Raw genomic sequence first — 26,166 nt, forward strand, 5'->3', positions numbered from 1 at the left:
GCCTTCCATACTGCGACTGCTCGAGCGGTTGGTCAGTGATCAACATACACGGACCGCTCTTGCAGTCAGAGTCAACAGCTTGAAGCTGCCAAGCAATTTCAATGCGGGCGGGAAGCGTGCGCGACGTGAAATGAGGAGCGCGGGTGGAGGTAACTGCGCGAGAGCGGTCGACAGCTCGAGCAGTCAGTGTATGCCTGGCGACTGCTTGACCGCCCAACCGCCCGAAGCAGTTGCAACTGCTTGAGCGGTTTGTGTATGTACGTACGTAGAAGTCTTTTTTTTTTTTTTTTACTCAGTTACAAGTTAGCCCTTGACTGCAATCTCACCTGGTGGTAAGTGATGATGCAGTCTAAGATGATAGCGGGCCTGGAAGGGGTATGGCAGTTTTTATTAAACCCATACCCCTTTGGTTTCTACACGGCATCGTACCGGAAAGCTAAATCGCTTGGCGGCACGGCTTTGCCAGTAGGGTGGTAACTAGCCACGGCCGAAGCCTCCCACCAGACCAGACCAGAAATTTAGAAATTATAAAATTCCAAACCCCTGCCAGGAATCGAACCCGGGACCTCCCACTATTAAGACCACAGCGCTCACCACTGCGCCAGGGAGTCTGAGTCTGTAGTTCAATACGCAGTCGCAGCTTGAAGCAGTCCATCCTGACTGCTTCTAGCTGTCCGTGTATGGCTGGTCTTAGGTACGGTTACGAGATACACTGAAAATATCAAAAGTCATCCGATCCGAGTCAGTGAAAATACGTTCCTATTTGTTTTGTATGGTAGCTTATGACATATGGCGCAGATATTTTTTATATCCGTATTTTCACGGATTCGAATCGGATGAGTGCGTGATCGCTGTAAGAAAGAAAGTGCAGTAAAGGGTAAAGCTAGAAATAAAAGGACTTTCATACATGTAAAAAATAATTTTATAATCTAATTCTCGTACATAGACTAGTTTGTACACACTTTTCAGGGACCAAGTTTTATAAACTTCACTTGTTTCAATAAGTACTTAAAATACTAAGACTTATACTTAAGACTATTCACATAATTTGACGTCAAGTTAATGGCACTTTTAGATCTTTTTTTTAACTCTTCAGAAATAAGTAAAAGAGTGGAAAGGTCCTTCCGAATACCTCCATATTTTTGGACACATAATGCAAACCAAGCGGGTGGTTCAATCTGAAGTTGCAACTCGGTGGTCTGCGCAGGTACAGTCAACGACGCAAGGCTTGCTGAGATCTGTTTTGTACACTGCGCAGTCATACACCTCGTGTTCAGATTGGATCTAAAAATGTTAAGTAAATCTTAAATACTATGATGTTATTAAATATTTAAATTTCTAATAAATAACCAATTTAATGCATAACTTAACAACAACTTATTTAACTGGACCAATATTCGTATTGTATGAAATATGATTTTTATGTTTTGGTGTATTAATAATATTCATTTTCTTCCATTTTAAATATCATCTTTAAAATGGGAAAGTTGATTTTCTGCTGATAACTAAAATTAAAATAATTCTGTAGTGCGGAACCCTCGATGCGCGAGTCTGACTCGCACTTGGCCAGTTTTTAGTATGTATGTACATTGTCTTGCCTTATTGATAAATGTTTTTTAATTTACATCAGTTTACAATCTCTCGTCTTCATATATAACTTGACCATGTAGCAGTCGCTCTGAAGTCATTTCGTCTTTTTCCTCTTTTCCACATTCTAGGTCGATGTCGCAGAAATCTTCGTCGGTTTTATCCTCACTAAACATTCTGTTCGTCAGTGTACCAGGTGCGGTTAAAAACCCGACGCTGCCGTTCTGGTTACCTTCTGGAAAAGTCATATCATTTATATAAATATCGGGTTTTTAAAATCTATATCTTTGCAAAGGAATTCCTTTTTTTTACTTCCTTCTGAAAGTTTGCTTCAGTTCAGCCATTTAGAATATTTGACAATTCGGACAAACTGACAGACAGCAATTTAAATGTACATAATTTTTCCTTTGTTTTAAATGTATAATATCACCCATTATCAAAATAATTTATTTAACCTTCACTTGATTAAATAAATTTTGATAACGGGTGTTTCGATTTGTTTAACAAACAAATAACCAAATACGCAGTTGTTTCGAAATCACAGACAGATACTTAATATTATTATTGAAATTTTATTTATTTTCATGAAAACTATGTTAGCGGTAGACTGCAAGGCCATATTTTGATAGCAAGTGTAGATATTATTTGTGAGCCAAAGGTTATTAATGAATATTAGAATTTTCATGGAAACCATTTTAGCAGTAGGCTGCAAGGTCATTTGATAGCAAGTTAAGTAATTTACGTGCCAAAGGTTATTAATTAATATCAGAAATAAAGTGGGACTTAATGAACTACCTTGTCTGAGATTGGATTTTGGATTGGAGAATTTTTGTATTACAATAAAGGGCAATACGCGCAATTTATAACTTAAGACCACGCGATTCCCTTCGAGAGAAATTTAAGGAAATAGATATCCTTACTGTAGCCTCTCAATATATTTATAATAACATAATTTTTGTAAGACAAAATATTCTTAGTTACAAGAAAATTGGTGATCTACACAATAGGCTAACTAGAAACAGAGACAAACTTGCAGCTCCTGGCTTCCGCCTCAGGAAAGTCCAAAAGTCATTTGTGGGTATGGGTATTACCTTTTATAATAAAATCCCGCAAACTATTTTGGACTTACCTTTGCACAAGTTTAAAAAATCTATTAAAAATATGCTCCTGAAAAAAGCATATTACACAATTGAAGATTATCTAAATGATAAAAGAGCGTGGATTTGACCTGCAGCTCGTTCCAGCAACGCACAAGACTGCAAATACTTTATACATGGCATAATTTTGTACCTATATCAAATATTTGAAAAGAGCAACCGCCGAGTTTCTTGCTGGTTCTTCTCGGCAGGAAAGGCATTCCGAACCAGTGGTAGATGCATCCGACTATTCGTAAGCACTTGTAAAAGTTTATACGAATAAAAAAGATTTTCATTTTCATTTTCATTTTCATTGAGTATAGCCCGCGACGGGTCGTGATCGCAATCGGGGGGTATGAGGCGGGGGGACGCCCCGCGCTCGCCCGCACCGGGTTAGCGTAGGGGATGTGCGGGGCGTTTCCTCCCCGATGGCCATTTCGACCTGTTGCGTACCATACCTACCATCTGTAGCATGTTTTTAGTGGAGACAATATTATAAGAAACTTTTAAGGCAAAGGCTAACAAACAGGAAATAATTGTAGTACTTTTTTGTCATGAGAACTTATTTATATTTTTTGTAATAACAATTCACGCCTGACCGAAAATATAACAAAGCCAGTATTGATTTTAAAAAGACATAAAAAGTCAAACAAGACCATATTCTGCAATTCTGAATTTGTTTCGAACGGAGTTCCTCGAGGAACTATATTAGGCCCCAAATTATTTTAAAGATACATTAAAATATGTAAATAAAAAGTAATCTTTTGCATTACTAAAAGAAAAGCTATTTTGAAGCATTGAAATTTTAGAACAGTAATTAATAATGCATGAGTAAAATTGAACTAACTGACTTTTATTGAACTTGGCTTTTCAAAGAAGTTTGTTTGAAAATAAAATACTTAGGTTCTTACCTGTATAAGTAGCTTTGACATTCGGTCTCTTTCGCCACATCTGACCCATGATAGCGATCACGAAGATGAATAATAGTAATCCTATACATGCACCCAGAATCCACGTCAATTCCAGACCAGCTAACCTGGAAACCAATAAAATAACAATAAATTTAGATATGCTTTGTTATCATGACCATAATGGTGATGATTTCATTGCCGAGTTCGGCAACAGCGACCATTTCATGACCATTCTTATTAAAATGCTTTTTTTTCATTACAAGTTAACCCTGGACTGCAATCTCACCTGGTGACTCGTCACTCGTGGTAAGTGATGATGCTGTCTATGATGGAAGTGGACTTACTTGGAAGAATATGGCAGTTATATTAAACCCACAATCCCTTATCGATTTCACCGCAACATTGTAAGAATCAGAAAACTAAAACTCTTGGCGATACGGCTTTGCCGGTATGGGTGGTGGCCACGGCCGTGCCGTAGCTTCGCAACTCTTGCTAGCTCGTAGCTTGCTCGGTTGCTTACTTTTCCTGCATGTTTAGCAGTGGGAGAATTTAGTGCATAGGTTGTTGCAGAGTAGTTACAGATTTATCTTTTTTAACATTAGGTGGGTTGATGTTCTTTGTTTATTTGGTGTTTGTCTAGTGGGAGGCTTCAGCCGTGCCTAGTTACCACTCTAGTGGCAAAGCCGGGCCGCCAAGCGTTTTAGCATTCCGGTACGATGCCGTGTAGAAAACAAAAGGGTGTGGGTTTAATAAAAACTGCCATACCCCTTTTAGGGTAGCCCGTTTCCATCTTAGACCGCATTATCACTTACCACCTGGTGAGATTGCAGTCAAGTGCTAACTTGTATCTGAATAAATAAATTACCATACAATTCCGCAAAGTAACGCCTGCTTCTATTAAACATTTGCTAAATAAAAAAATTTTTACTTAATTTTTTTTTTAAAAAGAATATTAGCCGTATTAAATGACTAATATTCCCCTTTCCTCCCCAATTAAGCATCAGGCTTGTGCTAGGCGTAGGTACGACAATAGTGCAACGGGTGGGATTTGAACCGTCGACCTTTCGGTTTTCAGTCCACTCCTATACCGGTTGAGCTATTGACGCTCGCTTGAAATTAAATGTTTTTTTTACTTAATTTCTTACCCTGTACTTGGCGCTTTAGTAATTAATTCACAAGGTCGACCATCAGAACACCTGCACACGTTGTCTGTACAGTTTCCCTCACAGCTTTTACAATCGATCCTTGAAATGTAGAAATTAAATGAACACGTGAAATAGCTGACATAAAGTAAAGTAAAATATTCTTTACTGTACACTATAACTAAAACAATAGAAATATAACAAAGATATTTGCAAGTACAATAGGCGGCCTTATCGCTAAAATAGCGATCTCTTCCAGGCAAAAGGTAGAGGATATAATAAAAATTAAAGAAAGGAGAAGGGGTGTACTACTTAAATGAAGTAAATACACATAATATACGTATGTATATGTATAAAAATAAAAATACAACAGGTAAATAAGAGAGGAACATAGCTGAATAAATGAGATAGACAGCAATTTATAGTTGACATTAAAATTTAAACGGATATCAAGTTTCATTCTTTTATATTATTTTAAATAGCCAAAAGAGAAGAGAGAAGAGAGAGAAGCCAATTTGAAACTTAAAGTTATTATTTCCTCTATTCCATGAATGCTTTTCTAAAGCAAAACTATTTGCATGACTACGTGCGCTTCTAACTTATCAGTTTATATAAAAACTTTATCTGTATTTGTTTGCTGATTTGTTTGTTTGCTTTATCTGTATTTTCTTTTTCGTCACGTGGATTGCTATAACTATTTCGTACTTACGTTTCATTCATATTTGGACGACACTCGTTGTCATCACCAGATCCATAAGGGCAGATACATTCACCATTGACACCGCAGACCCCATTGGTACAAGGTACAGAGCAAGGTCTATAGCACACTGAGGATTCAACCGTTGTTTTTATTGTGTAACCAGCGGGACAACTACATTCGTTAGGTAATTTACAATATCCATTTACACATGGTTTTGAACAAACTGGTTTGCATGTACCATTTAGTTTTTCATATCCTTCATTGCAAGAGCATAGACCAGGTGAAGTGCATTTTCCATTTTCGCAGGCCTCACATTCAGGTTTGCATACAAACTTATCAATATCGTCATTATTATATCCAGGAAGACAAGTGCATTTATTCGGTTCCGAACAAAATCCGTTGACGCATGTTTTCGAGCAAACTGGCTTGCATTTTTTACCCATCATTGTGTATCCTTCGTGACAGTTACAAATATTTGGTCCAATGCAGTCTCCATTGGAACAATAGTCGCATTTTGGTTTACAAACCGATACGTTTCTCGCATGAGTGTAACCAGGGAAGCATGCGCATCGATTGGGTGCGTCACAAGTTCCGTTGACACAACCAGGTTCACAACTAGGTCGACAGGTTAATTTGTGTATTGGATCATTTATGTAGCCCGCATTACATATACATTCGCCAGGTCTCAAACATTGGCCGTGTGGACAATTTCCTTCGCAGATTGGAACGCATTTATTACCTTGTCTAACATAGCCATCGTTACATTTACAAATATATGGACCAATGCATTGACCATTTCCGCATTCATTGCATTCAGGTGTGCATTCCCATTGGTTTTTTCTTTTAAACCCATTTATGCAATTACATGTATTGGGGGCTACGCAAATGCTGTTGATGCAAGGCTGTGGGCATTCTGGCTCGCAGTAAGATGCATTTCTGGGTTTGTAGCCTGTGTTACATGCGCATGTGTTAAAGCCTGTACATCGTCCATTTATACATGGGTTCTCGCATGTCTCGGGTAGAAGGCATGTGCCTTCCCTGAACTCGTAAGGGGGTTTACATTTGCACTGGTTATACTTGACACACTCCCCATGTTTGCCGCAGCTGGGTCTGCATATCGGCTTGCAAAATTCTCTTTTAGCTTTTTTGTCGTACTCCCAACTGTATCCATCGCAGCATACAATCTGAAATGTGTGTCGATTTAAGAAGGGTTTATTCGTAGCGCGCTCCATTGAAACGTAGTTTGACTCTCGTTTAATATTAACAATGAAATTTTGCAGATACGTTCTGGGAGCTAATATCTGTGTCTGTGGTTTTCAAGATTTCCGTTAAAAAAATTGTTTTAAAGTTATACGGACATCATCATCATCACGATCAACCCATCGCCGACTCACTACAGAGCACAGGTATCCTCTCAGAGTGAGAAGGGTTTTGGCCATAGTCTACCACGCTGGCCATGTGCGGGGTAGACTTCGCCCACTTTTGAGAACATTATGGAGAACTCTCAGGACAGGCAGGTTGCCTCTAGGTGTTTTCCTTCACCGTTAAAGCAAGTGATATTGAATTACTTAAAACGCACATAACTCTGAAAAATTAGATGTGCGTGCCCGGGATCGAACCCCCGACCTCCGATTAAAAGGCGGACGTCCTAACCAGGCTATCACAGTGCATTATGCATGATATTAATTCACCTTCTACTAGTGGCAAAGTTTAAATGAGTTCTAAGGTTCATTCTAAAGATTCATTTTTGAAAAAATATATATTGCATCGCATTTGTTCGGTAAATTAAGTAATAACTTTTTGTATATATAAAAGGAATTGCAAACACTTATGATTAGTTTAGATTTTAAGTATAATAGGTATAAGTAATATAACACAAGTTATACTTGAAAATTAAGTAAGTATATATTTTCAAAAAGAAGAATGAAATATAAAAATTAGACATACCTCTATTTCGCCAGCTCTGTAACAAACAAGAAAGAACGTTAATTATTTTTGGAAAACCATCCATTATCCAACGAAAAGTGAACTGAACAATAAATGTGCAAAGAAAATGTCATTACGTAAAATATTATGCATTTTAGCTCGAATCAATAAAATATAGCAAAATAAATATACTTATAAGAAAGTATGAAAAGAAAAATATATAATTCGCCTATTGCAAATAAACATAATCTATACTAATATTACAAATGCGACAGTGTGTCTGTTAATGCCTGACTGTTAACTTTTCACGGCCCTTGGGGTCCAAAGTTGCTAGAATGGTGACCTTGCACTGGAAAGCACAGGGTTTTAAGACCCCCTCTAGATGGACAGACGACATCAAATGAGTCGCAGGGAGCTGCTGGATTCAGGCGGCGCAAGACCGTGTCGTGTGGAAGTCCCTACAAGAGACCTGTATATCCAGCAGTGGATGCCTATTGGTTGATAATGATGATGATACTAGCTGATGCCCGCAACTTCGTACGCGTGGATTTAGGTTTTTAAAAATCCCGTAGTAATTTCTTGATTTCCCGGGATAAAAAGTAGCCTATGTCATTGTACAGGTCTTTGACTATACCCATTCAAATCAAGTTGATTCATTGCTCCGTTGCGACGTGATTGAAGGACAAACCAACAAACCAACACACTTTTGCATTTATAATATTATGGGTATTGAGGTATTGATTGCTGTGTCAAAAATAATGTGGCTCACCTATTCTTTTCCGGACAAGCGCCCTCATCACCCTCTTGGAGAGACCTCGAACACAACACAGGTGTAACGGCAAGTAAAAACAACACTATTCGAAGTCCAACAGCCATTTTGTAGAGATCAACTAAATACCGTTCAGTAATTCAGTAAATGGTGGGACCTAAAGCTCCGCGATTCGCGATAGCACCTTATCACATCCGCCGTCACAATAACTATTGCACATTAAAAATAATTATATATATTATGTTTATTAATTATGTCGGTTTTCCGTACTTGAACCACCGATTAGTGTGTACCTATATCATCATTCAACTATATAGATGTCATGTAACCAATAATGTAAACATACAATTCATAAGTTTTGAGCTAATTTTCTCAAACGGAAAAGGGCAGCCGCCGAGTTTCTTGCATGCCTTTCTCGGTAGAGAGGATTCTCTTCCCGAACCAGTGATATATTATTCACTTGACAATTCGGAAGCGCTTTGCGAAAGTTTATTTGATCAAAAAACTTTTTTACTCCTAGTTAAACAGTATCTTTCGCACGTTACTTGGTTGGACGTTATTTTATGTTATTAAAAATATAAGTAACAAGGGTTTTTAAGCAAAATAACTAAAATACACTAACAAGGCTTAGATTAAATATAAAAAAGAAAAGAAGAAAAAATTTAAAATATTGAAAAACTATTGTTTCTAATTTATATTTCATATAACATTTCCTGAAAAAATTAAAAGCTTGATAAATAATTCATATCTTTATAATTTAAGAACAAGAAAAATGCAGCGAAATAAGTTTAGAGAATTTGCGACAGTGGAGAATTAGCAAAAAACGTGGTAAGCTCTAAGTTTAAATAATAATTAAAACGAAGCAGATTTTTTCGAATCAGTTTAGTACTTATGGCACTCGCAAAAAGATCGCGAATTATATGCAGATAATGTTTACGAATAAATCAGAAGGGCATTGACCATTACAGACTATTTATTGCTTGATGCTATAAATATTTTGAATCATTATAACAGTTGCCTGTTTACATTAACGGCACTTGTATTGAAAGATACTAGTAGTACACACTATTAATACTAATAATATTCAAGATGATTTACTAACACGATCGGCACCGCGCGATCCAAGGACGCGACTAAGTTTAATACGTTAACTACCCTAAAATAAAATACTATGGGCGTTTCACACTAGCATCTATAGACGTGCCAACTGCAAACTACGATTAACGATTTTTATTACGAACTCATCACCTCCGAGTCTACGAAAATACGTTCCGAAGTTGTCATGTGTATGGCTTATGACCTTTGACGTAGATAATTTCATATCCGTATTTTCACGGATTCGGATCGGATGCGTGCGTGATTGCTCTTAGGCTTGGCGGTCACTCAAAAAAACACAGTGGAGAAGACGAGCCAACCCCCCTCCTCCCCCTTCCCCCCTTCCCCCACTTAAAATTTAAGGTGAGGAGATAGAATTAACGAAAATCCTTTGAATTTTTTTTTATTCATGATTTCATACCAACTTTCATTTCCTAGCTATTTAAGCTCCTATCCTATCTTGTAGGGTCGATGATTTATGATGAAAGCCCTAGCACAGACTGACAGACTAGGTACGGTCTATGTCAGCTGCAAATTGCAAATACTAATCTCAGTTTTTTTTATCTAGTGCTTTGGTCTAAAAAGTGTGGTGTAAAATGTTCACTTTTCAAAATGTATCTAAAACTACCTGATGCTGATTAAGGTTTTTGAAAATCTCGTGGGAAATTTCATTTTCCGGGATAAAAAGTAGCCTATGTCACTTTCCAGGTCTTAAATTATACTCATGCAAAATCACGTCGATCCGTTGCTCCGTTGCGACGTGATTGAAGGACAAACCAACAAACAAACACACTATCATATTTATAATTATTATCATGAAGCATCAGAGCCATGTACGGCGATTTCGTAAAACCTGCATCAATCATTATTACAATCTCAATTGTTGTGAGTGGCTGAATTTGTGCAATTCTTGTTGCAACAATGCATTGTAGCCAATAGGGAGCGAGCGTCAACCAATCAGAGGTGATTGCGATCTTGACATTGTAGCTGGTCATTCTACTGCAATCGAGCAGCTGAATGCAAAGTGTCGGCATACGACTTGTTGGCACGTCTGAAGAAGCTTTATGGGCGATTCATATACAGGACGTTGCGCGCTGTGAATCATTAAGTCGGGATCGTAAAAAAACAGTTTCTAAGCACACAGGACCCTTTGTCTGATCCGACTGATTTAAAAGCTCATATTTGTACTTAATAAGATTATTTTAACCGTGATAGCCTAGTGGTTACGACGGCCGCCTCCTATTTGGCAGGTTGGACGTTCGATCCCGAGCGGGCACTTCTAACTTTTTGGAGCTATGTGTGTTTGAATAAATTAAATATCACTTGCTTTAACGGTGAAGGAAAACGTCGTGAGGAAACCTGGCATGCCTGAGAGTTCTTCATGTTTTCAAAGATGTGTGAAATCTGCCAACCAGCAGTGGGCCAGCGTGACAGACTATGACCTCACTCTGAGAGGAGATCCGTGCTCAGTAGTGGGCCGGCAATGGGTTGATCATGATGAAGATTATTTTGACATGCTTTTAACTAAGATACCTACCTATATCTTCGCGACTTCATATTGCGTGAATTTAAATTTTCTAAAAATCCCGCGTGCGAACTCCGAGAAAAAAGTAGCCTATGTCACTCTCCAGGTTTTTGGTGATGGAATAAAAATTTTCTTAAAAATGTGTTTATTCAAAGAACTAAGTAAAAACACAGTCAAGGGCTAAATTACTAAAAAGTTCCTATTTCATAAAAAAAATTACAAAACATACAACAAACAATAATGAAAATGTGTTCATGAACAAATATTAGTATTTTCCATTTTCAAAGTTAGTATACTAAGTGGGGTATCATATGAAAGGGCTTTACTTGTATATTCTAAAACAGACAACAAAGCGGTCCTAAAACGGTCTTTTTTCCTTTTGAGCCACGGAACCCTAAAAAATGCTATTTTTAAGAAAGATTGAAGAAAATTACTGAATGCTAAATACATAGAGAATTTTTTGCATTGAAGAAATCTCTATGTCTAGCCACTCTATACAACGAGAACAATACGTTTTGCATGTCAAGAGTTTATAGACATCCGCCGGAATGTATCTATCTATCTATCTATTTATCTATCTATAGAATATGTTACGAGATGTGAATACTACAGACGATTCGTGCACTGGCGGTGTACACGTATGAACACACGTAATACGGTATATTCTCACGGCTAGAAAGGAAGTAATATTTTCTCGGATCTTCACTGATCTGTTGTGCATTTAGACAAGGAAACTTATTAACATAAGCGTATGACCCTCGTATAGAAAGTCTTGGACTGTGTAGTAGTAAAATTAAGAGATTTTTTGTACTTAGCGGTAGATTATGGAAAAGAAAATCATGATTTTTATTTAGTTTTAACATAATCAATTATTAACGTCACGCTGCATGGAAAGCGAATAATGACGTCACAATGCGTAAATGTTTTTTTTTTCAATTTTTTTTAAGGATTTGCCCATAGTCCATCACGCTGATCGCTGACCAAGTGCAGATCGGCAGACTTCACACACCTTTGAGAACCTTACGGAGAGAGAACTCTCAGACATGATTTTCCTCACGATATTTTCTTTCACCGCAAGTGATTATATATTTAGATTTAATGTTGTTTTTTACTGTTAATTTAAAATATTATATTCAATTCTATAAAAAAATCCTTATTTATTTCTTTTCGCACAGGTACACAGATTTTATGTTCGTAGCCTAAACAAAGTGTGTCAAAGAACGAATTCGCATATCGTAAACAAATCAAGCTGATTGGCGATAGGCCAATAACATTTGCATTCTGCACGCGTTTTCCCAAATACGATAGGTTTAATTGTCCATGCGGCCACCTGAATTCTAAACAACGACCTTAAAAATAGACCAATGGCTGCGCGAAATGGTATCTTCTCTATGTATTTAAAAAACCGGCCAAGTGCGAGTCAGGCTTGAAAATCTCAAAATCTACTTTTTTTGCAATAAACCGCTTTTTAGAGAAATGATAAAACCGTTAACAGTAAAAAAATACTCCTGAGTTATAGCTGTGGTTAAAGTCAAAAAGATGTAGGAATCTAATGATTCCTAATGATTCTAAAAAGAATGTTACGTGTTTTTTAGTTAGTTTATAGTTCAGTCTTTAGCAAACTTTTTTGACGGCAGATTATGCCAAAAAATAAGAAGGACAATTTAATTAATCATCATGGTCAACCCATCACCGGCTCACTACAGAGCACGGGTCTCCTCTCAGAGTGAGAAGGGGTTTGGCCATAGTCTACCACGCTGGCCATGTGCCGATTGGTAGACTTCAAACACCTTTGAGAACATTATGGAGAACTCTCAGGCATGCAGGCCCATAACTTCGAAAAGTTAGTGATGCGTGCCCGGGATCGAACCCCCGACCTCCGATTAGAAGGCGGACGTCCTAACGACTAGGCTACCACTGCTCATAAATAAATAAATAAATAAAAATCTTTTTTATTCGTATTAACTTTTACAAGCACTTACGAATAGTCGGATGCATCTACCACTGGTTCGGAATGCCTTTCCTACCGAGAAGAACCAGCAAGAAACTCGGCGGTTGCTCTTTTCAAATATTTGATATAGGTACAAGATTATGCCATGTATAAAATAGTATTTGCAGTCTTGTGCGTTGCTGGAACGAGCTGCAGGTCAAATCCACGCTCTTTTATCATTAAGATAATCTTCAATTGTGTAATATGCTTTATACCATACCATTATATATATATATATATAAATTTATATATATATATAATTTTTATTTTTATAGCATACCACTGCTGCATCATTTAATTAATAGCCCTATCAAATCATTATCTAAAAATATTATTTAATGACTTCTTTATTTACATACAAAATCGTTTCTAACTATTACAATGTAATTGAAACGTTCCTTTTATACTTTTACATAAAAACTATGAACTGTAGATAACGTTTATTGACAAATTGCTCAAAAAACTAAAACAAAGCCGCGCTTTTACTTAATTATCAGGAAAGTATGAATAATTATTCATAATCGTACATAAAGAGTCAATTATTTATAATGAGCTTGATAACAAGTTCCAGCTAAACTAAAATACAACTAGATTACTGTGTAACTATCTACCCCCTACTTTAGTGAAGGCCCTATTTTAGTTTTATCGAAATTGGTTCCGTTAGAATATCATCAATCGGCGGCCCACTACCACCCACTACTACGTAGATCATCATGATCAACCCATCGCTGGCTCACTACAGAGCACGGGTCTCCTCTCAGAGTGAGAAGGGTTTTCGCCATAGTCTACCACACTGGCCATGTGCGGATTGGTAGACTTCACACACCTTTGAGAACATTATGGAGAACTCTCAGGTATGCAGGTTTCCTCACGATGTTTTCCTTCACCGTTAAAGCAAGTGACATTTAATTACTTAAAACGCACATAACTCCCAAAAGTTAGAGGTGATGGCCCGGGATTGAACCCCCGACCTACGATTAGAAGGCGGACGTCCTAACCACTAGGCTATCACAGCTTTTTTGTACTTTGACTAAGAACATGTCTCCTCGTAGTTGCCTATACGCTAGCCAAACTTCACACACCGCTTGACCTTTCTGGCGCAGTGGTAAGCGCTGTTGTCATATCAGTGGGAGGTCCCGGGTTCGATTCCCGGTAGGGATTTGGAATTTCACAATTTCTAAATATTGTGAAATAACATTATGAATGCCGAGCATATACTTAGTTATTGAATTCCAAGTCCCAACTCTTCATCCTGATGCTGTAAGATACTGAACTCCTAAGCCGTGTAGATTTGAAAAGTTTTGCTGGTGAATTGATATTTTAGGTACCAAGCAAAATTACTACTTACCTACACTAAAAAGCTATAAATAAAATATAAAATATTAAAAAACTAACTTTCAAAACCACTACAAAAAAATAACATTTGTTTCTACAATAATAAAAGAAACAAGAAAATCAAAAGCTCGCTCGACATCATCATACATACACGTGTAGAAACAAAAGTTATTTTTTACTTTGTAGTGGTTTTGGAAGTCGGTTTTTTAATTATTATTTTTTTGTCATCACCACTTTACATAATCACCATCAGTATATTCTATATTTATTAGAACTATCATTTCTCTAATCATTTATAAAATAATCCTTTACATTGTAATAGGATTTTCCAAGAAGTTTACGTTTTATGAAAACTTTGACATACTTAATAACATAAAATCATAGTAGATAGATATAGAGAGAGAACGCAGGGCGTTGTCTGTTAGGGCGAACATGATCGTCCGCAGGTTTGCTCGTTGTTCTGTAGCCGTCAAAATCACTCTTTTCAGAGCATATTGCACCTCCTTCTACACGAGCAGCCTGTGGATCGATTACACGCAAAAGCAGTACAATGCCCTGCGTGTACAATATAATAATGCATTCAGGATGCTGATGGGGCTGCCCAGATTCTGCAGCGCGTCAGGGATGTTCGCCGAGGCGCATGTAGACTGTTTTTATACTACTATGCGAAAGCGGTGCACATCCCTGTTGCGTAGAGTCCGGTCCAGCCCCAACGGCCTCCTGAAGGTATTTTCTGACAGGATCGACTGCCAGTACTTGAATCACTGTTGTATGATTCACGTGCTGGCAAATCGATCCTGTCCTAATTTAAATAGTTATAGATTTTTTACTAACAAATAGGTTTAAGTTTCGTGTAATTACTAACACTAATATTAATAATTTCTAACAATTAGGTTTAAGTTTCGTGTAATTACTAACACCAATATGATCCTTGTTGGTCGAAATAAAAACATTTTATTTATTTATTATTTATAGTGCACATTACTATGACGTCATAAGTGCATACCGATATAAATAAGGACAAATAAAGGTAAATTATATTTCTACAATTAATTGTTATTTACACCATTATACTTGCATATTATTATCAAACTGAAACTACCTATTCTGATAATAAAATATGTACATGCGACTATCTCCTCTATACTATTGGTATAAATATGAAAATCCTATGTACCTACTTTTGAATAGGAGAACTACTCTTGTGGTCGGTGGTTATGAAACTATTCTATGGCGTTGGAATATTTCCATGGATAACACTGTAAATACACTACTAATTAGTTTCCTAGTTATAAGTCCCGCAAATTGCTAATGCGCGTGGCCGCCATTTTAGTGACGTCAGCACTAGACTGAAGCTTCGAGCTGATGGTATATTTTTACTTGAATATACGTCAAATGACTTCAAAATAACGTCATTTCGATGTTAATGAGACATGGTTCCAGCGCAATAGCAATTTGCGAGACTGACACCTTATTAAATTAAAATAAATGGTCTACTTACTCAAAATGCGTAGACCTCTGGCGTCAGTCAGATGTTTTATTAGCAATATATCGCCAACTTTTACAAAATATGGGATATTTTTTATATAAATTTTTTTTGTGTTTTTTTGTGGTATCATCTCTGTAAACATCAGTACTATCGCCTGTCTTTGTTTTTGCTAGCGTTCTGTATAATATCATGGCAACCCTGTACAACGTGTCAGTGAAATAATCACAATACCGATGTCGATAGCCACATAATCGACGAGTATATAGGAACGGCGTGAATCACACGCAGCAGACGTATGCAAAAGCCCATTCATCACGCATTCAGCCGTAAAAGGACGCTGGCGCCACGGAAGTGTTTGTCCTGCAAGCTGCGACAATTATTAGCCGAATACTGAAACGTCTTTTGTTGAAGCGCCTACAACATCTTCGCAGCAAATGCGTACCAATTCGTCGACTCATAATTTTATCCTTCATTTAATTATTTAATTGTTTCTTTATAGTATTTTGTTATTGTATATATATAAATTAGTCACTTTTATAACTCATGTTTAATATTTTGGAATCAAACATTAATAATCTAAAATCACACATTTATTATCTTTTCCAAATGTCAGTTCATGCAACATAATATTTTTATAACCACCCGCAATTTTCTATATATTTTTTGTATCAATTGACGTTTTCATAAATTCCTTTGTTCTTCTTGTTAAAAACTAACCAACGGTCTGCGCTCAATAAATCATTTACAACTGCAAGAAAAATCCTTTAAATTGTCATCCACGCATCTACATCTTTGATCAAAATGTTGGATATCACTATCCATATTATACGGAGGAGCAGCAGCGGAGATCACAGCTGTGTTAGTGACGTCTAACTCCCAAGGGGGGAGAGTGAGCATAAGGGACAAGGAAGAGACAAAAATAATTTGTAGGGAGTCAAGAAGGCGCCCCGGGAAAAATGCCAAGAGCAAGTACCGAACGGGCGCCCTCCCGCGATTCGGCCCATATAACCGAGAGGTTGGTGGGGCCATGGGAGGTGGTATATTGAGATAGTGTCTATGATAGTAATTTCTGGGTCTAGGTAAATTTATCTCATATGAATCCGGTCCAGATTGCCACAGCATTACCCTGCCGTTCCCATCGGCATTCGGGTCACGTTGTATCAGTGCAGGATGTTGTGACATTTGCATGCGCACGCGCCGCGCACTGACGCATGCGATGCACGACACGACACGATCCTAGCCAACTTTACCTATTGTGTAGCTCAGGCAGTGCCGAACTAAGCAGATTGGAAATTTGCAATTAATAACTCGCGTTGTTGTTTTACTGGTTGAAAATTTGTTTGTTTGTTCGTGTGTTCCGTACAAATTTTGCAATCGATTTTAAGCAAACTAAGAGCGAAGCCACACGATGCGTTACTTGGTTGTGTGGCGCCGCACGCCGCACGCGCAATGGATTTGGGACTAGACTAGAGAGACGAGGCGTGGAGCCTGGAGGGGTGGTGCGCTGCAACGTCATAGTTTTTCCCGGAACGTTAACGCAGTGCCCGTGTGGCACCCAATACTAAAATCCGCAGCGGTGCGGTGCCGCACCGTACCAGAAACGCATTCTGTGGCCGCAGCCTAACTTGAAGAGTTAGCAGCTTGTAATTTTAACATACTTAGATTGAAACTGGATATGACAATGCGATGTTAAATCGCTTTCTTGTCTCTGCTCTGTGTTTGTTTGTAAGCCAGTTTATCATGTTATATGTATACAGCGTGTAACCAGAACGCAAAAACTAAGCGTTATTGTCATACTACCTAAACTCAATCGAATACCATTTGCCTCATTTTGTAGTTTTATTGATTTAACTAGCTAATGCCCGCGACTTCGTACGCGTGGATTTAGGTTTTTAAAAATCCTGTGGGAACTCTTAAATTTTCCGGGATAAAAGTAGCCTATGTCCTTCCCCGGGTTGCAAGCTACCTCTGTACCAAATTTCGTCAAAATCGGTTAAACGGTTAAGCCGTGAAAAGCTAGCAGACAGACAGACAGACAGACACACTTTCGCATTTATAATATTAGTATGGCCGCAATGTATAGCGTGCAAAACTAGGGTCAATGGCCTACGACGCGGCATTCACTCCGAGTGGCCGTTGACCTCTAGCGTCAGTCAGATATTTTATTTGCATATATCGTAAACTTATACAAAATTATAGGATTTTTTATATTTTTGCGTTTATTTTTGTAGTACCTATCATATCAGTAATCATCAGTAGGTACTATCACCTGTCTTCGTTTTTGCCAGCGTTCTGGGTACACCCTGTAAATCCATGTTAAACAGAACAATATAAATTTTGCAAAAAAAATCACTTACCCGCAAACCTTTCTGCGTATGCACTGCCCCTCGGGATCACAAACTAAGCACTCTTCTCTGCAGGCCTCGAAACAACTACTATTGTCATTTTGATAATCACCACCACATTTACACATACTTCGAGTCAAACTTAAGTCATTAATGCACAAAGGTTTACAAACACCATCATATTTGATATAGTCTGGGTAACATTCGCACACATTGTGGCCCGTACATCGGCCATTTCGACAAAAATCACATGTGGGTTGGCATGTGTTTTTAACTTTTTCGTAACCATGCACACATGTGCATGTATTATTCTCTGTACATAATCCATTATTGCAAGGAGGTTCACATTTACGGATATTGCATTTATTATCTTCTTTTATATATCCTTCGTTACATTCGCAAATATTTGGGGATATACATCGTCCATTTTGGCATTCTTCACATTTCGGTTGACAAGTATTATTAACTTTTTCGTAACCATGCAAGCATGTGCATGTGTTATTCGTTAAACATGCTCCGTTATTGCATGGAGGGTCACATTTTGGTAGGTAGCATGCATTTTTGGTTTCCGGGTCTAGTGTGGCGGGGGGCTCGCATTGGCATACGTCGGGGGCGGTACATCGACCGCCCATGCATCCACGACTGCATAGAGGGGAGCACGCATCCAAATCGCTGCTGTATGTCCAGCCTTTACAGCATAGAGTATCGTTTTGCGTTACAATGTAGTCCTGTAAAACATAATTCAAATATCTAAACATGAGTTCAATTAGTGGGTGAAAATGTAAAAAACCGGCCAAGTACGAGTCAGACTCGCGCACAAAGGGTTCCGTACAACAGAAAAAGTATTACGGTAATAATCACTTTAGTTAATGAACCGCAAAACTAACTTTGTTTGTAGAGGTTTATTGTTAAAATTAAAAAGCACTATGACAGTTAAAGCATTGGTTTTATTTTTCTGTAAAACATACATAAACTTCTATTGACCACAATAATTTCAGATTTTTTGATTCGTAAACTTCGGAGATAAAGGGGGGGAACGCTATTTTTTCCGATTTTCATTTAACCCTTACAGCGATCACACACTCATCCGATCCGATTATGTCATAAGCTACCATACAAAACTAAAAAGAACGTATTTTCACGGACTCGGATCGGATGAGTGCGTAACCGCCGTTACGCATTCGTTACGTTAGGGGTTGAATTTTTAAAAATCCTTTCTAACGAATGCCTACGTCATAGCAATCTGCATGCCAAATTTCAGCCCGACCCGTCCAGTGCTTTGAGCTGTGCGTTGATAGATCAGTCAGTCAGTCACCTTTTTCATTTAATATTTAGATTTTCTTTATAAACAGTTTTAATAACAAATTATATTTTAATGTATAAAACGGGTACATACCACGATTAATTTTTGTTTTTCATTGTCGATATTTCAGTCGTGGTCACGACGGGACTGGACGGGATCTCTCGCAGCACCGCAGTCCCGTCGTGACCACGACCCGTGCAATTGGGTTGAAATATCGACAAATAAAAACAATGGCTTGTATAGTACGGTATAATAACATTGTAAATTGAAAAATTAAAAAGAGCAACCGCCGAGTTTCTTGCTGGTTCTTCTCGGTAGGAACGGCATTCCGAACCAGTGGTAAATTAAAACTACCTGACTATTCATAAGCACTTTTAAAAAGTTTACATGAATAAAAAAAACATTCTATTCTATTCTAAACAAAAATTAATCGTGGTATGTACCTACCCGTTTTATACATTAAAATATGTCGTTAAACCACGAAATAAGCTTAAAATCATTAGTTAATAACAAATTATTTTAAATTGTTACCTACTTTAGAAGTCCCTGCGTTAAATAATCGAGCAATGTAATATAGACCAAATCCAAAGTAATCGAATCGAATCCACGTTCAATATCATGTAGGTAGGTCTGTACCTACTTTTTTAAATAAATTTATAGGCTTGGCTGCAATCAGACTTGCTGGCAAGTGGTGATGCCGCCTAAGATGCTCCATCTTGGCGCTTGCCTAGAAGATGTCTACTCATTCTTGACTTGAAGGTACCCAAATTAAAATAGAAGGGGAAAACTGATGGCAGAAGGGCGTTCCATATCGTAGTGATATCTCACTCACCTTTATTTTACTCCTCCTGGCAGTGCATATCTTTTTGCCGCATTTATATTTGACTATGTACATACGCCTTTGAGTTTTCTTCACGCTGAAAATAATAATTGCTATTTAAATTTTTTTTTTTTTAATGAAAATATTACAATAAAACTTAAAGCTATTAGATAACTAATTACTATACAAATCATGCCCGCGTGGAATGGTGCCAAGAATACTGGCTTCATTTCCGCGCTGGACAGCCAGGCTGATCCGTTGCGCAAAAAATGAGCCAGCCCTTCTGTCACCAGATGAGGCTATTAATCGCGGTGAAATGTCTCGTAAAAAAATTTTAGCACTAAGACTCCATGGCCCCAGGGTCTCCACGGCAAACGGAACAAAAATGTAACTCTCGATAAGAGAGGCATACTTGCGCCGCTTGCCGTTTTCAGCTGTTTTTGCTGCGGCTCCCGGTCTTGATGCTGTCTCCCTGATATGACACGGGGCCAATGTGTCAACGCAATTTGCCTCCCACATTAGCGCCCGTCCCCGTTCCCAGGGAACCAGCGTCAATCCATCAGGTCTCTTGCCATCATCCCGACTAATCCCTGCCGGCTCAATTTTTTTACATATGTATATAAACAAGATTTGAGACGATGACAATATGGCCTATTTGCGACAGAGCTTGTCAGTCGACTAGCTTATGCTCACAACTTCGCCCGCGTGCAAACCCCTATTTCATCCCTTTAGGGGATTAATTTTCAAAAATCCTTTCTTAGCGAATGCCTAGGTCATAATAGCTATCTGCACGCCAAATTTCAGCCCGATCCGTCCAGTAGTTTGAGCTGTGCGTTGATAGATGAGTCAGTCAGTCAGTCAGCTTTTCATTTTATATATTTATGCCTGTGGCTACGGCTAATGTATTGAACTTTTATAATAATTAACATCTTTTATAACACACATTACGCAAATAAAGGATTTCTATTTCTAATTCTATTTCGATTAAAAAAGTTTACAATAAACACCTACCTTCTTGTTATGACACAAACCCCCGTATCATTTGCCTTCAAACCATCCACATAGGTGAAATGTATGAAACACAGCACTCCCAATACACAGAGTAGTTTTAAGCGCATCTTTCTTATCACCGCATAACCTACGCGAAACTATAAAATTTCTATTTATTAAAAAAAAAATTTAGTACATCTATTATACAAGAATCAAGATTTATTTGAATCAACACAAAAACATTTCAAAATACGAACTGAAATATTTAAAAAAAATAACGCAATATAATTTCAAAACTCGAATGACCGTTAACCGCTCGAAATGAGTCACAATTTTTTTTTAGTATGTACTTATGGCACTCATGTTCCTATAAGTACGTGTAACTAATGGAATATTTAAAGTCTTATTGTTACCAATTAATACCAATCAATATTTAAGTAATAACTAAGTTCAAATTTTATCACCAACATAACATTGTTTTTCCCGTTCACTTGACACACTAATTTAATCGCAAAATCCTAAATTTCGGAACTAAACAAACCCTGTTTAACTTTTTAACTGTAGTAAAGAATGGAAGAAACCTTTCACTTTTTTCTTTTATTTCTTCGCTAACAAAATACTTAACAGAGTTTAAAATTTAAGAATGAATTAAAATATTTAAATTTTTTTCGCGGTCTAGATACTGAATTAAAGAACGCTAGAAAACTTTTTACTTTTTAAATTCTATTCTTACACTAGTGTACCGTTCAAAGACAATAATATTATGACAAACTATCTATCTGGAATCACAATGGCTCGTATCCTTTTACGAGTGCAGGATTTGAAATTGTATTTTAATTACTCGAGATAAGAGTGCATTTGAAATGAAGGGTGGGGGGAATGAATGAAGATGCCATAAGTTTGCATAATTAAGTAGGTAGGTTCTGTTCCTGTTCCTGTTCACATCGAAATCGACCCTCTCACCGATTTTCAAATATTCCCCTCGAGCAAAGCCGGGATGTCAGCTAGGTTTTTTTTATTCAGATACAAGTTATAGCCCTTGACTGAAATCTCACCTGGTGGTAAGTGATGATGCAGTCTAAGATGGAAGCGAATGGGAAGGGGTATGGCAGTTTTTATTAAAAACCCATGCCCCTTTGCTTTTCTACACGGCATCGTACCGGAATGCTAAATTGCTTGGCGGTACGGCTTTGCCGGTAGAGTGGTATCTAGCCACGGCCGAAGCCTCCCACCGTGCTCCCACCAGACCAGACCAGAAATTTAAAAATTATAAAATTCCAAACCCCTGCCAGGAATCGAAACCGGGACCTCCCACTAATAAGACCACAGTGCTTACCACTACGCCAGGGAGATCGTCAGGTTATCACTTTAATCTCACCTTTAATTGTCAATGTAGTAAGATGGTTAAGTTATCTTTGCATTTTAAGTAGATAAAACCACAACATAGACTTTATTTATTTATTTTATTAAAATCTATGAACCACAATAACAATCAACTGCAAGAAAATCAAAGCCCATAAACCATCGATATAAATGACGAGATATGCCCAAGCGAACAAAATTTTTCACGGTTTTGGAACCAAATAAATCAGCGCCACCTCTTAGATACTAATTCCCTAGAACGGCCCGTTTGAAATCCAGACGTCACTGAGGTTGCATTGGTGCTAAATAAACATTTTAGGACCAATGAATCGGTGCCATTTTGCTTGTTCAATGGCCCTGTCCTTACGAAGTAATATATAAGTCAATGCTACAAACAGATATTCTTTGTTTATATATCGAGCTACAAAAAAAATCAGAAGTGTCAATCTGAGATCAATGACACACATTGTCCTGTGGAACGGATGCCGTATCACAAAAATACATATTCCTCAAAAATGCACAGCAATTTCATCACTACAACAAAAGGAACAACAACTGAAATTGCATGCACAGTTTTTGTAGTTATGATGTTATTCCAGAGTCGACTCGATAAGATAAACGATTCCATTCCGGGCAGAATTCTCTTGTTTTTAGAGTTCCGTAGTCAACAAGGAACCCTTATAGTTTCGCATTCCTATCTATCCGTCTGTCTGTCCATCCGCCCGCGGCTTTTCTTCAAAGATACTTAGCACTAGAAGCTGTAATTTGCCATGGCATTAACTGTTTATAGAAAATAATAGAATAGATTTATTTGATAAACATTTACAAAAATAACGCCTTAAAACGAAAAGCTTTACCTATTAAAGATCATGAGATACAGGTCCGCTGATAGACAGACGGACGGACAGATAATTAGGACCTCCAAAGTCGATCTTATGCTGTAATCGACTTGAATCAACGTTGCTTATCTAGGGCAATAATATTGTAATACATCGACCTTTAGAATGAGATTTCGGCTTTGCAGAGCGTGGTCTCTGTCACTCTTGTCTATGTGACGTTTTGTCGATCTCAACGACAGAGATGACAACGCTCTACGAAAGCGCTATCTCTTTCTAATAGTCGATGTTCAATATTTTCTGCCGCGTACCTACTGTACCATTGTACACTTTTTGTTGTCAATTTGTTGAATTATGTAAGACTAGCTTATGCTCGTGACTTCGTCCGCGTGGACTACACAAATTTCAAACCCCTCTTTCACCCTTATAGAGGTTGAATTTTCAAAAATCCTTTCTTAGCGGATGCTTACGTCATAATAGCTATCTGCATGCCAAATTTCAGCTTGATCCGTTCTGTAGTTTGAGCTGTGCGTTGTAGATCAGTCAGTCAGTCAGTCAGTCAGTCAGTCACCTTTTCCTTTTATATATTTAGATAACAATATTATCTAAATATATATGGAGTTAATATACATGTAACAAACTTAATACGAGCTACGAGGGTTCCAAACGCGCCTTAGTCTGAGAATAGCCTACAACAAATAAGTGTTAGGAATTTTATAAATTGCGTATTTGGTTAGGGAAAATAATCCTACAATAATTCATGACCTCTTATTAATTTCATAACGAAGTACAGGAAAAATAGGTATGTACTGTACGCGACAGAAAATAATGTACAACGTACTTTAAAAAGAGATAGCGGTTTTGTATCTTGGATCCGTCTCAACTATCGTTGAGACCGACAAACCGTCACATAGGTATGAGTGACAGAGACAACGCTCTACAAAGCTGAAATCTCATTCTAAAGGTCGATGTACTTACATTATTTTCTGCCGCGTACTGTACATTCTAATTATATGAAATACCTACCTACTTAAACACAAAATGCTGTCAAGGAAAAATATAGCTTAGTGTATGAATAGCTTTGGTTCACTACAAAACGTGTCAAATTAGTTTTAAATTTTAAAACTACAAAAATGTGTTTGAAACGTCTCATACTTGTTTCGGTAAGCTTTTCTATTTAGTATTTTCAAGCTCAAACTCAAACTCAAATCATTTATTAGGGTTCCGTACCTCAAAAGGAAAAACGGAACCCTTATAGGATCACTTTGTTGTTTGTCTGTCTGTCTGTCCGTCTGTCTGTCAGGAAACCTACAGGGTACTTTCCGTTGACCTAGAATCATGAAATTTGGCAGGTAGGTAGATCTTATAGCTGACATTTGGGGAAAAATCTGAAATCCGTGAATTTAGGGTTAGATCACACAAAAAAAATTAAAGTGTGGTCATGAACTATAATAATTAGTATTTTCAATTTTCTAAGTAAGATAACTATATCAAGTGGGGTATCATATGTAAGGTCTTCACCTGTGCCTTCTAAAACAGATTTTTATTTATTTTTATGTATCATAGTTTTTGAATTATCCTGCAAAATGTCGAAAAAATACGACTGTAGTACGGAACCCTCATTACGCGAGCCTGACTCGCACTTGGCCGGTTTTTTTTTTCATAGTGGTGAACCCTTAACTTAATAAATACCTGAATTATAAGTGTACCTATAGTTTTGAACCTATAGTATTAAGAGCACGGGTCTCCTCTCAGAATGAGGAGAGTTAAGAGAATAAATAAATTCATTTCATTTCAATGGTTACAGATCTACATAATTGTACATGCTGGAGAAACTGTAGCAGATGATACTGTTGTATCACAAGAATTTGAACAACTCTTAAGCGACTTCATAGTTCAATATCAGTAAGTTTTTGTTAGGTACATCTCACATTTTCAACGACTGATAAGCCACTTGATCTAAATATATAAAAGGAAAAGGTGACTGACTGACTGACTGACTGACTGATTGACTGACTGACTGACTGACTGATCTATCAACGCACAGCTCAAACTACTGGACGGATCGGGCTGAAATTTGGCATGCAGATAGCTATTATGACGTAGGCGTCCGCTAAGAAAGGATTTTTGAAAATTCAACTCCTAAGGGGGTAAAATTGGGGTTTGAAATTTGTGTAGTCCACGCGGACGAAGTCGCGAGCATAAGCTAGTCCAAAATAAAAATAAAATATTTTTTCAATTTTTATAGTGTTTTGCCAACACTTCAAGGAAATCCATACTAATGTTATAAATGCGAAAGTGTGTCTGACTGTCTGTCAGTCTGTCCGTCTGTCTTATGGTAATGAGTTTTGCGGACATAACATTTATGCATCTACATGTTTTTCCATGAAAAATTTGGTCAAAAATACTCATTTACTTCATATTTGTTCCTAAAAGACAATTTTTTGAGTTTTCCGAGATTTGCACAAATATGAAGTAGATGTATAAATGTTATGTCCGCAAAACTTATTACCATAAGCCTTCGATGTACGATTAGTCTATTAATTTCGAAAAACTACCTAAAATTTGAATTTTCGCGGCCGGCTGTATCAAACCACCTTAAGTATGGATTTGTTTCAGAAAAGACAATGCAACAGATGGATGTAAAACACCTGCTGAAAAATATACGAGTATCAACGAGGAATTGAAAAAAAGTAATCTGTTCGAAGAGTTCCAACTCGAAAAATATTTCGCCGAAGATTCCAAATGTGAAAATTTATGTTTTAAAGTGAATTATACAATCGAAGCAATTATAAATTATGATTATGGAGAAAATGTGGTAAATGATAACATGGCACCAACACCTGTACCATCACCAATAAGTGATATCGGTACTAATCCAACTGTACCTACAGATTTGCCAGAT

General features: G+C 37.4%; 1 protein-coding gene and 1 long non-coding RNA gene across 2 annotated transcripts; one reads left to right on the top strand and one right to left on the bottom strand.

Moving 5' to 3' along the window:
• Nucleotides 1–1,161: 1,161 nt before the first annotated feature.
• LOC117987241 (multiple epidermal growth factor-like domains protein 10) lies at nucleotides 1,162–21,233 on the bottom strand. The gene is made up of 8 exons (XM_069502318.1): nucleotides 21,085–21,233; nucleotides 20,086–20,170; nucleotides 17,963–18,678; nucleotides 7,424–7,439; nucleotides 5,486–6,660; nucleotides 4,780–4,878; nucleotides 3,635–3,759; nucleotides 1,162–1,822 (listed from the first exon to the last, which is right to left on the bottom strand). The coding sequence occupies exons 1-8, from the start codon at nucleotides 21,189–21,191 to the stop codon at nucleotides 1,632–1,634; spliced, it is 2,514 nt and encodes an 837-aa protein (XP_069358419.1). The 5' UTR covers nucleotides 21,192–21,233; the 3' UTR covers nucleotides 1,162–1,631.
• Nucleotides 21,234–24,351: 3,118 nt separating this feature from the next.
• On the top strand, nucleotides 24,352–26,140 carry LOC117987242 (uncharacterized). Its single transcript, XR_011237413.1, has 3 exons — nucleotides 24,352–24,424; nucleotides 25,069–25,166; nucleotides 25,881–26,140. It is a non-coding gene; the product is annotated as an uncharacterized lncRNA (long non-coding RNA).
• Nucleotides 26,141–26,166: the final 26 nt, after the last annotated feature.

This window comes from Maniola hyperantus, chromosome 12, assembly GCF_902806685.2.
Source record: "Maniola hyperantus chromosome 12, iAphHyp1.2, whole genome shotgun sequence".
Taxonomy (NCBI): domain Eukaryota; kingdom Metazoa; phylum Arthropoda; class Insecta; order Lepidoptera; family Nymphalidae; genus Maniola; species Maniola hyperantus.

What these genes read in the sequence shown, in the direction of transcription:
- LOC117987241 (XM_069502318.1), bottom strand. Translation starts at nt 21,191, where the DNA reads ATGCGCTTAAAACTACTCTGTGTATTGGGAGTGCTGTGTTTCATACAT. An exon ending in ACTAAAGCGCCAAGTACAGG is followed by an intron (nt 3,760 to 4,779) that starts GTAAGAAATTAA and finishes ATTGGTTTCCAG; the next exon opens with GTTAGCTGGTCTGGAATTGA. An exon ending in TGTCAAAGCTACTTATACAG is followed by an intron (nt 1,823 to 3,634) that starts GTAAGAACCTAA and finishes TGACTTTTCCAG; the next exon opens with AAGGTAACCAGAACGGCAGC.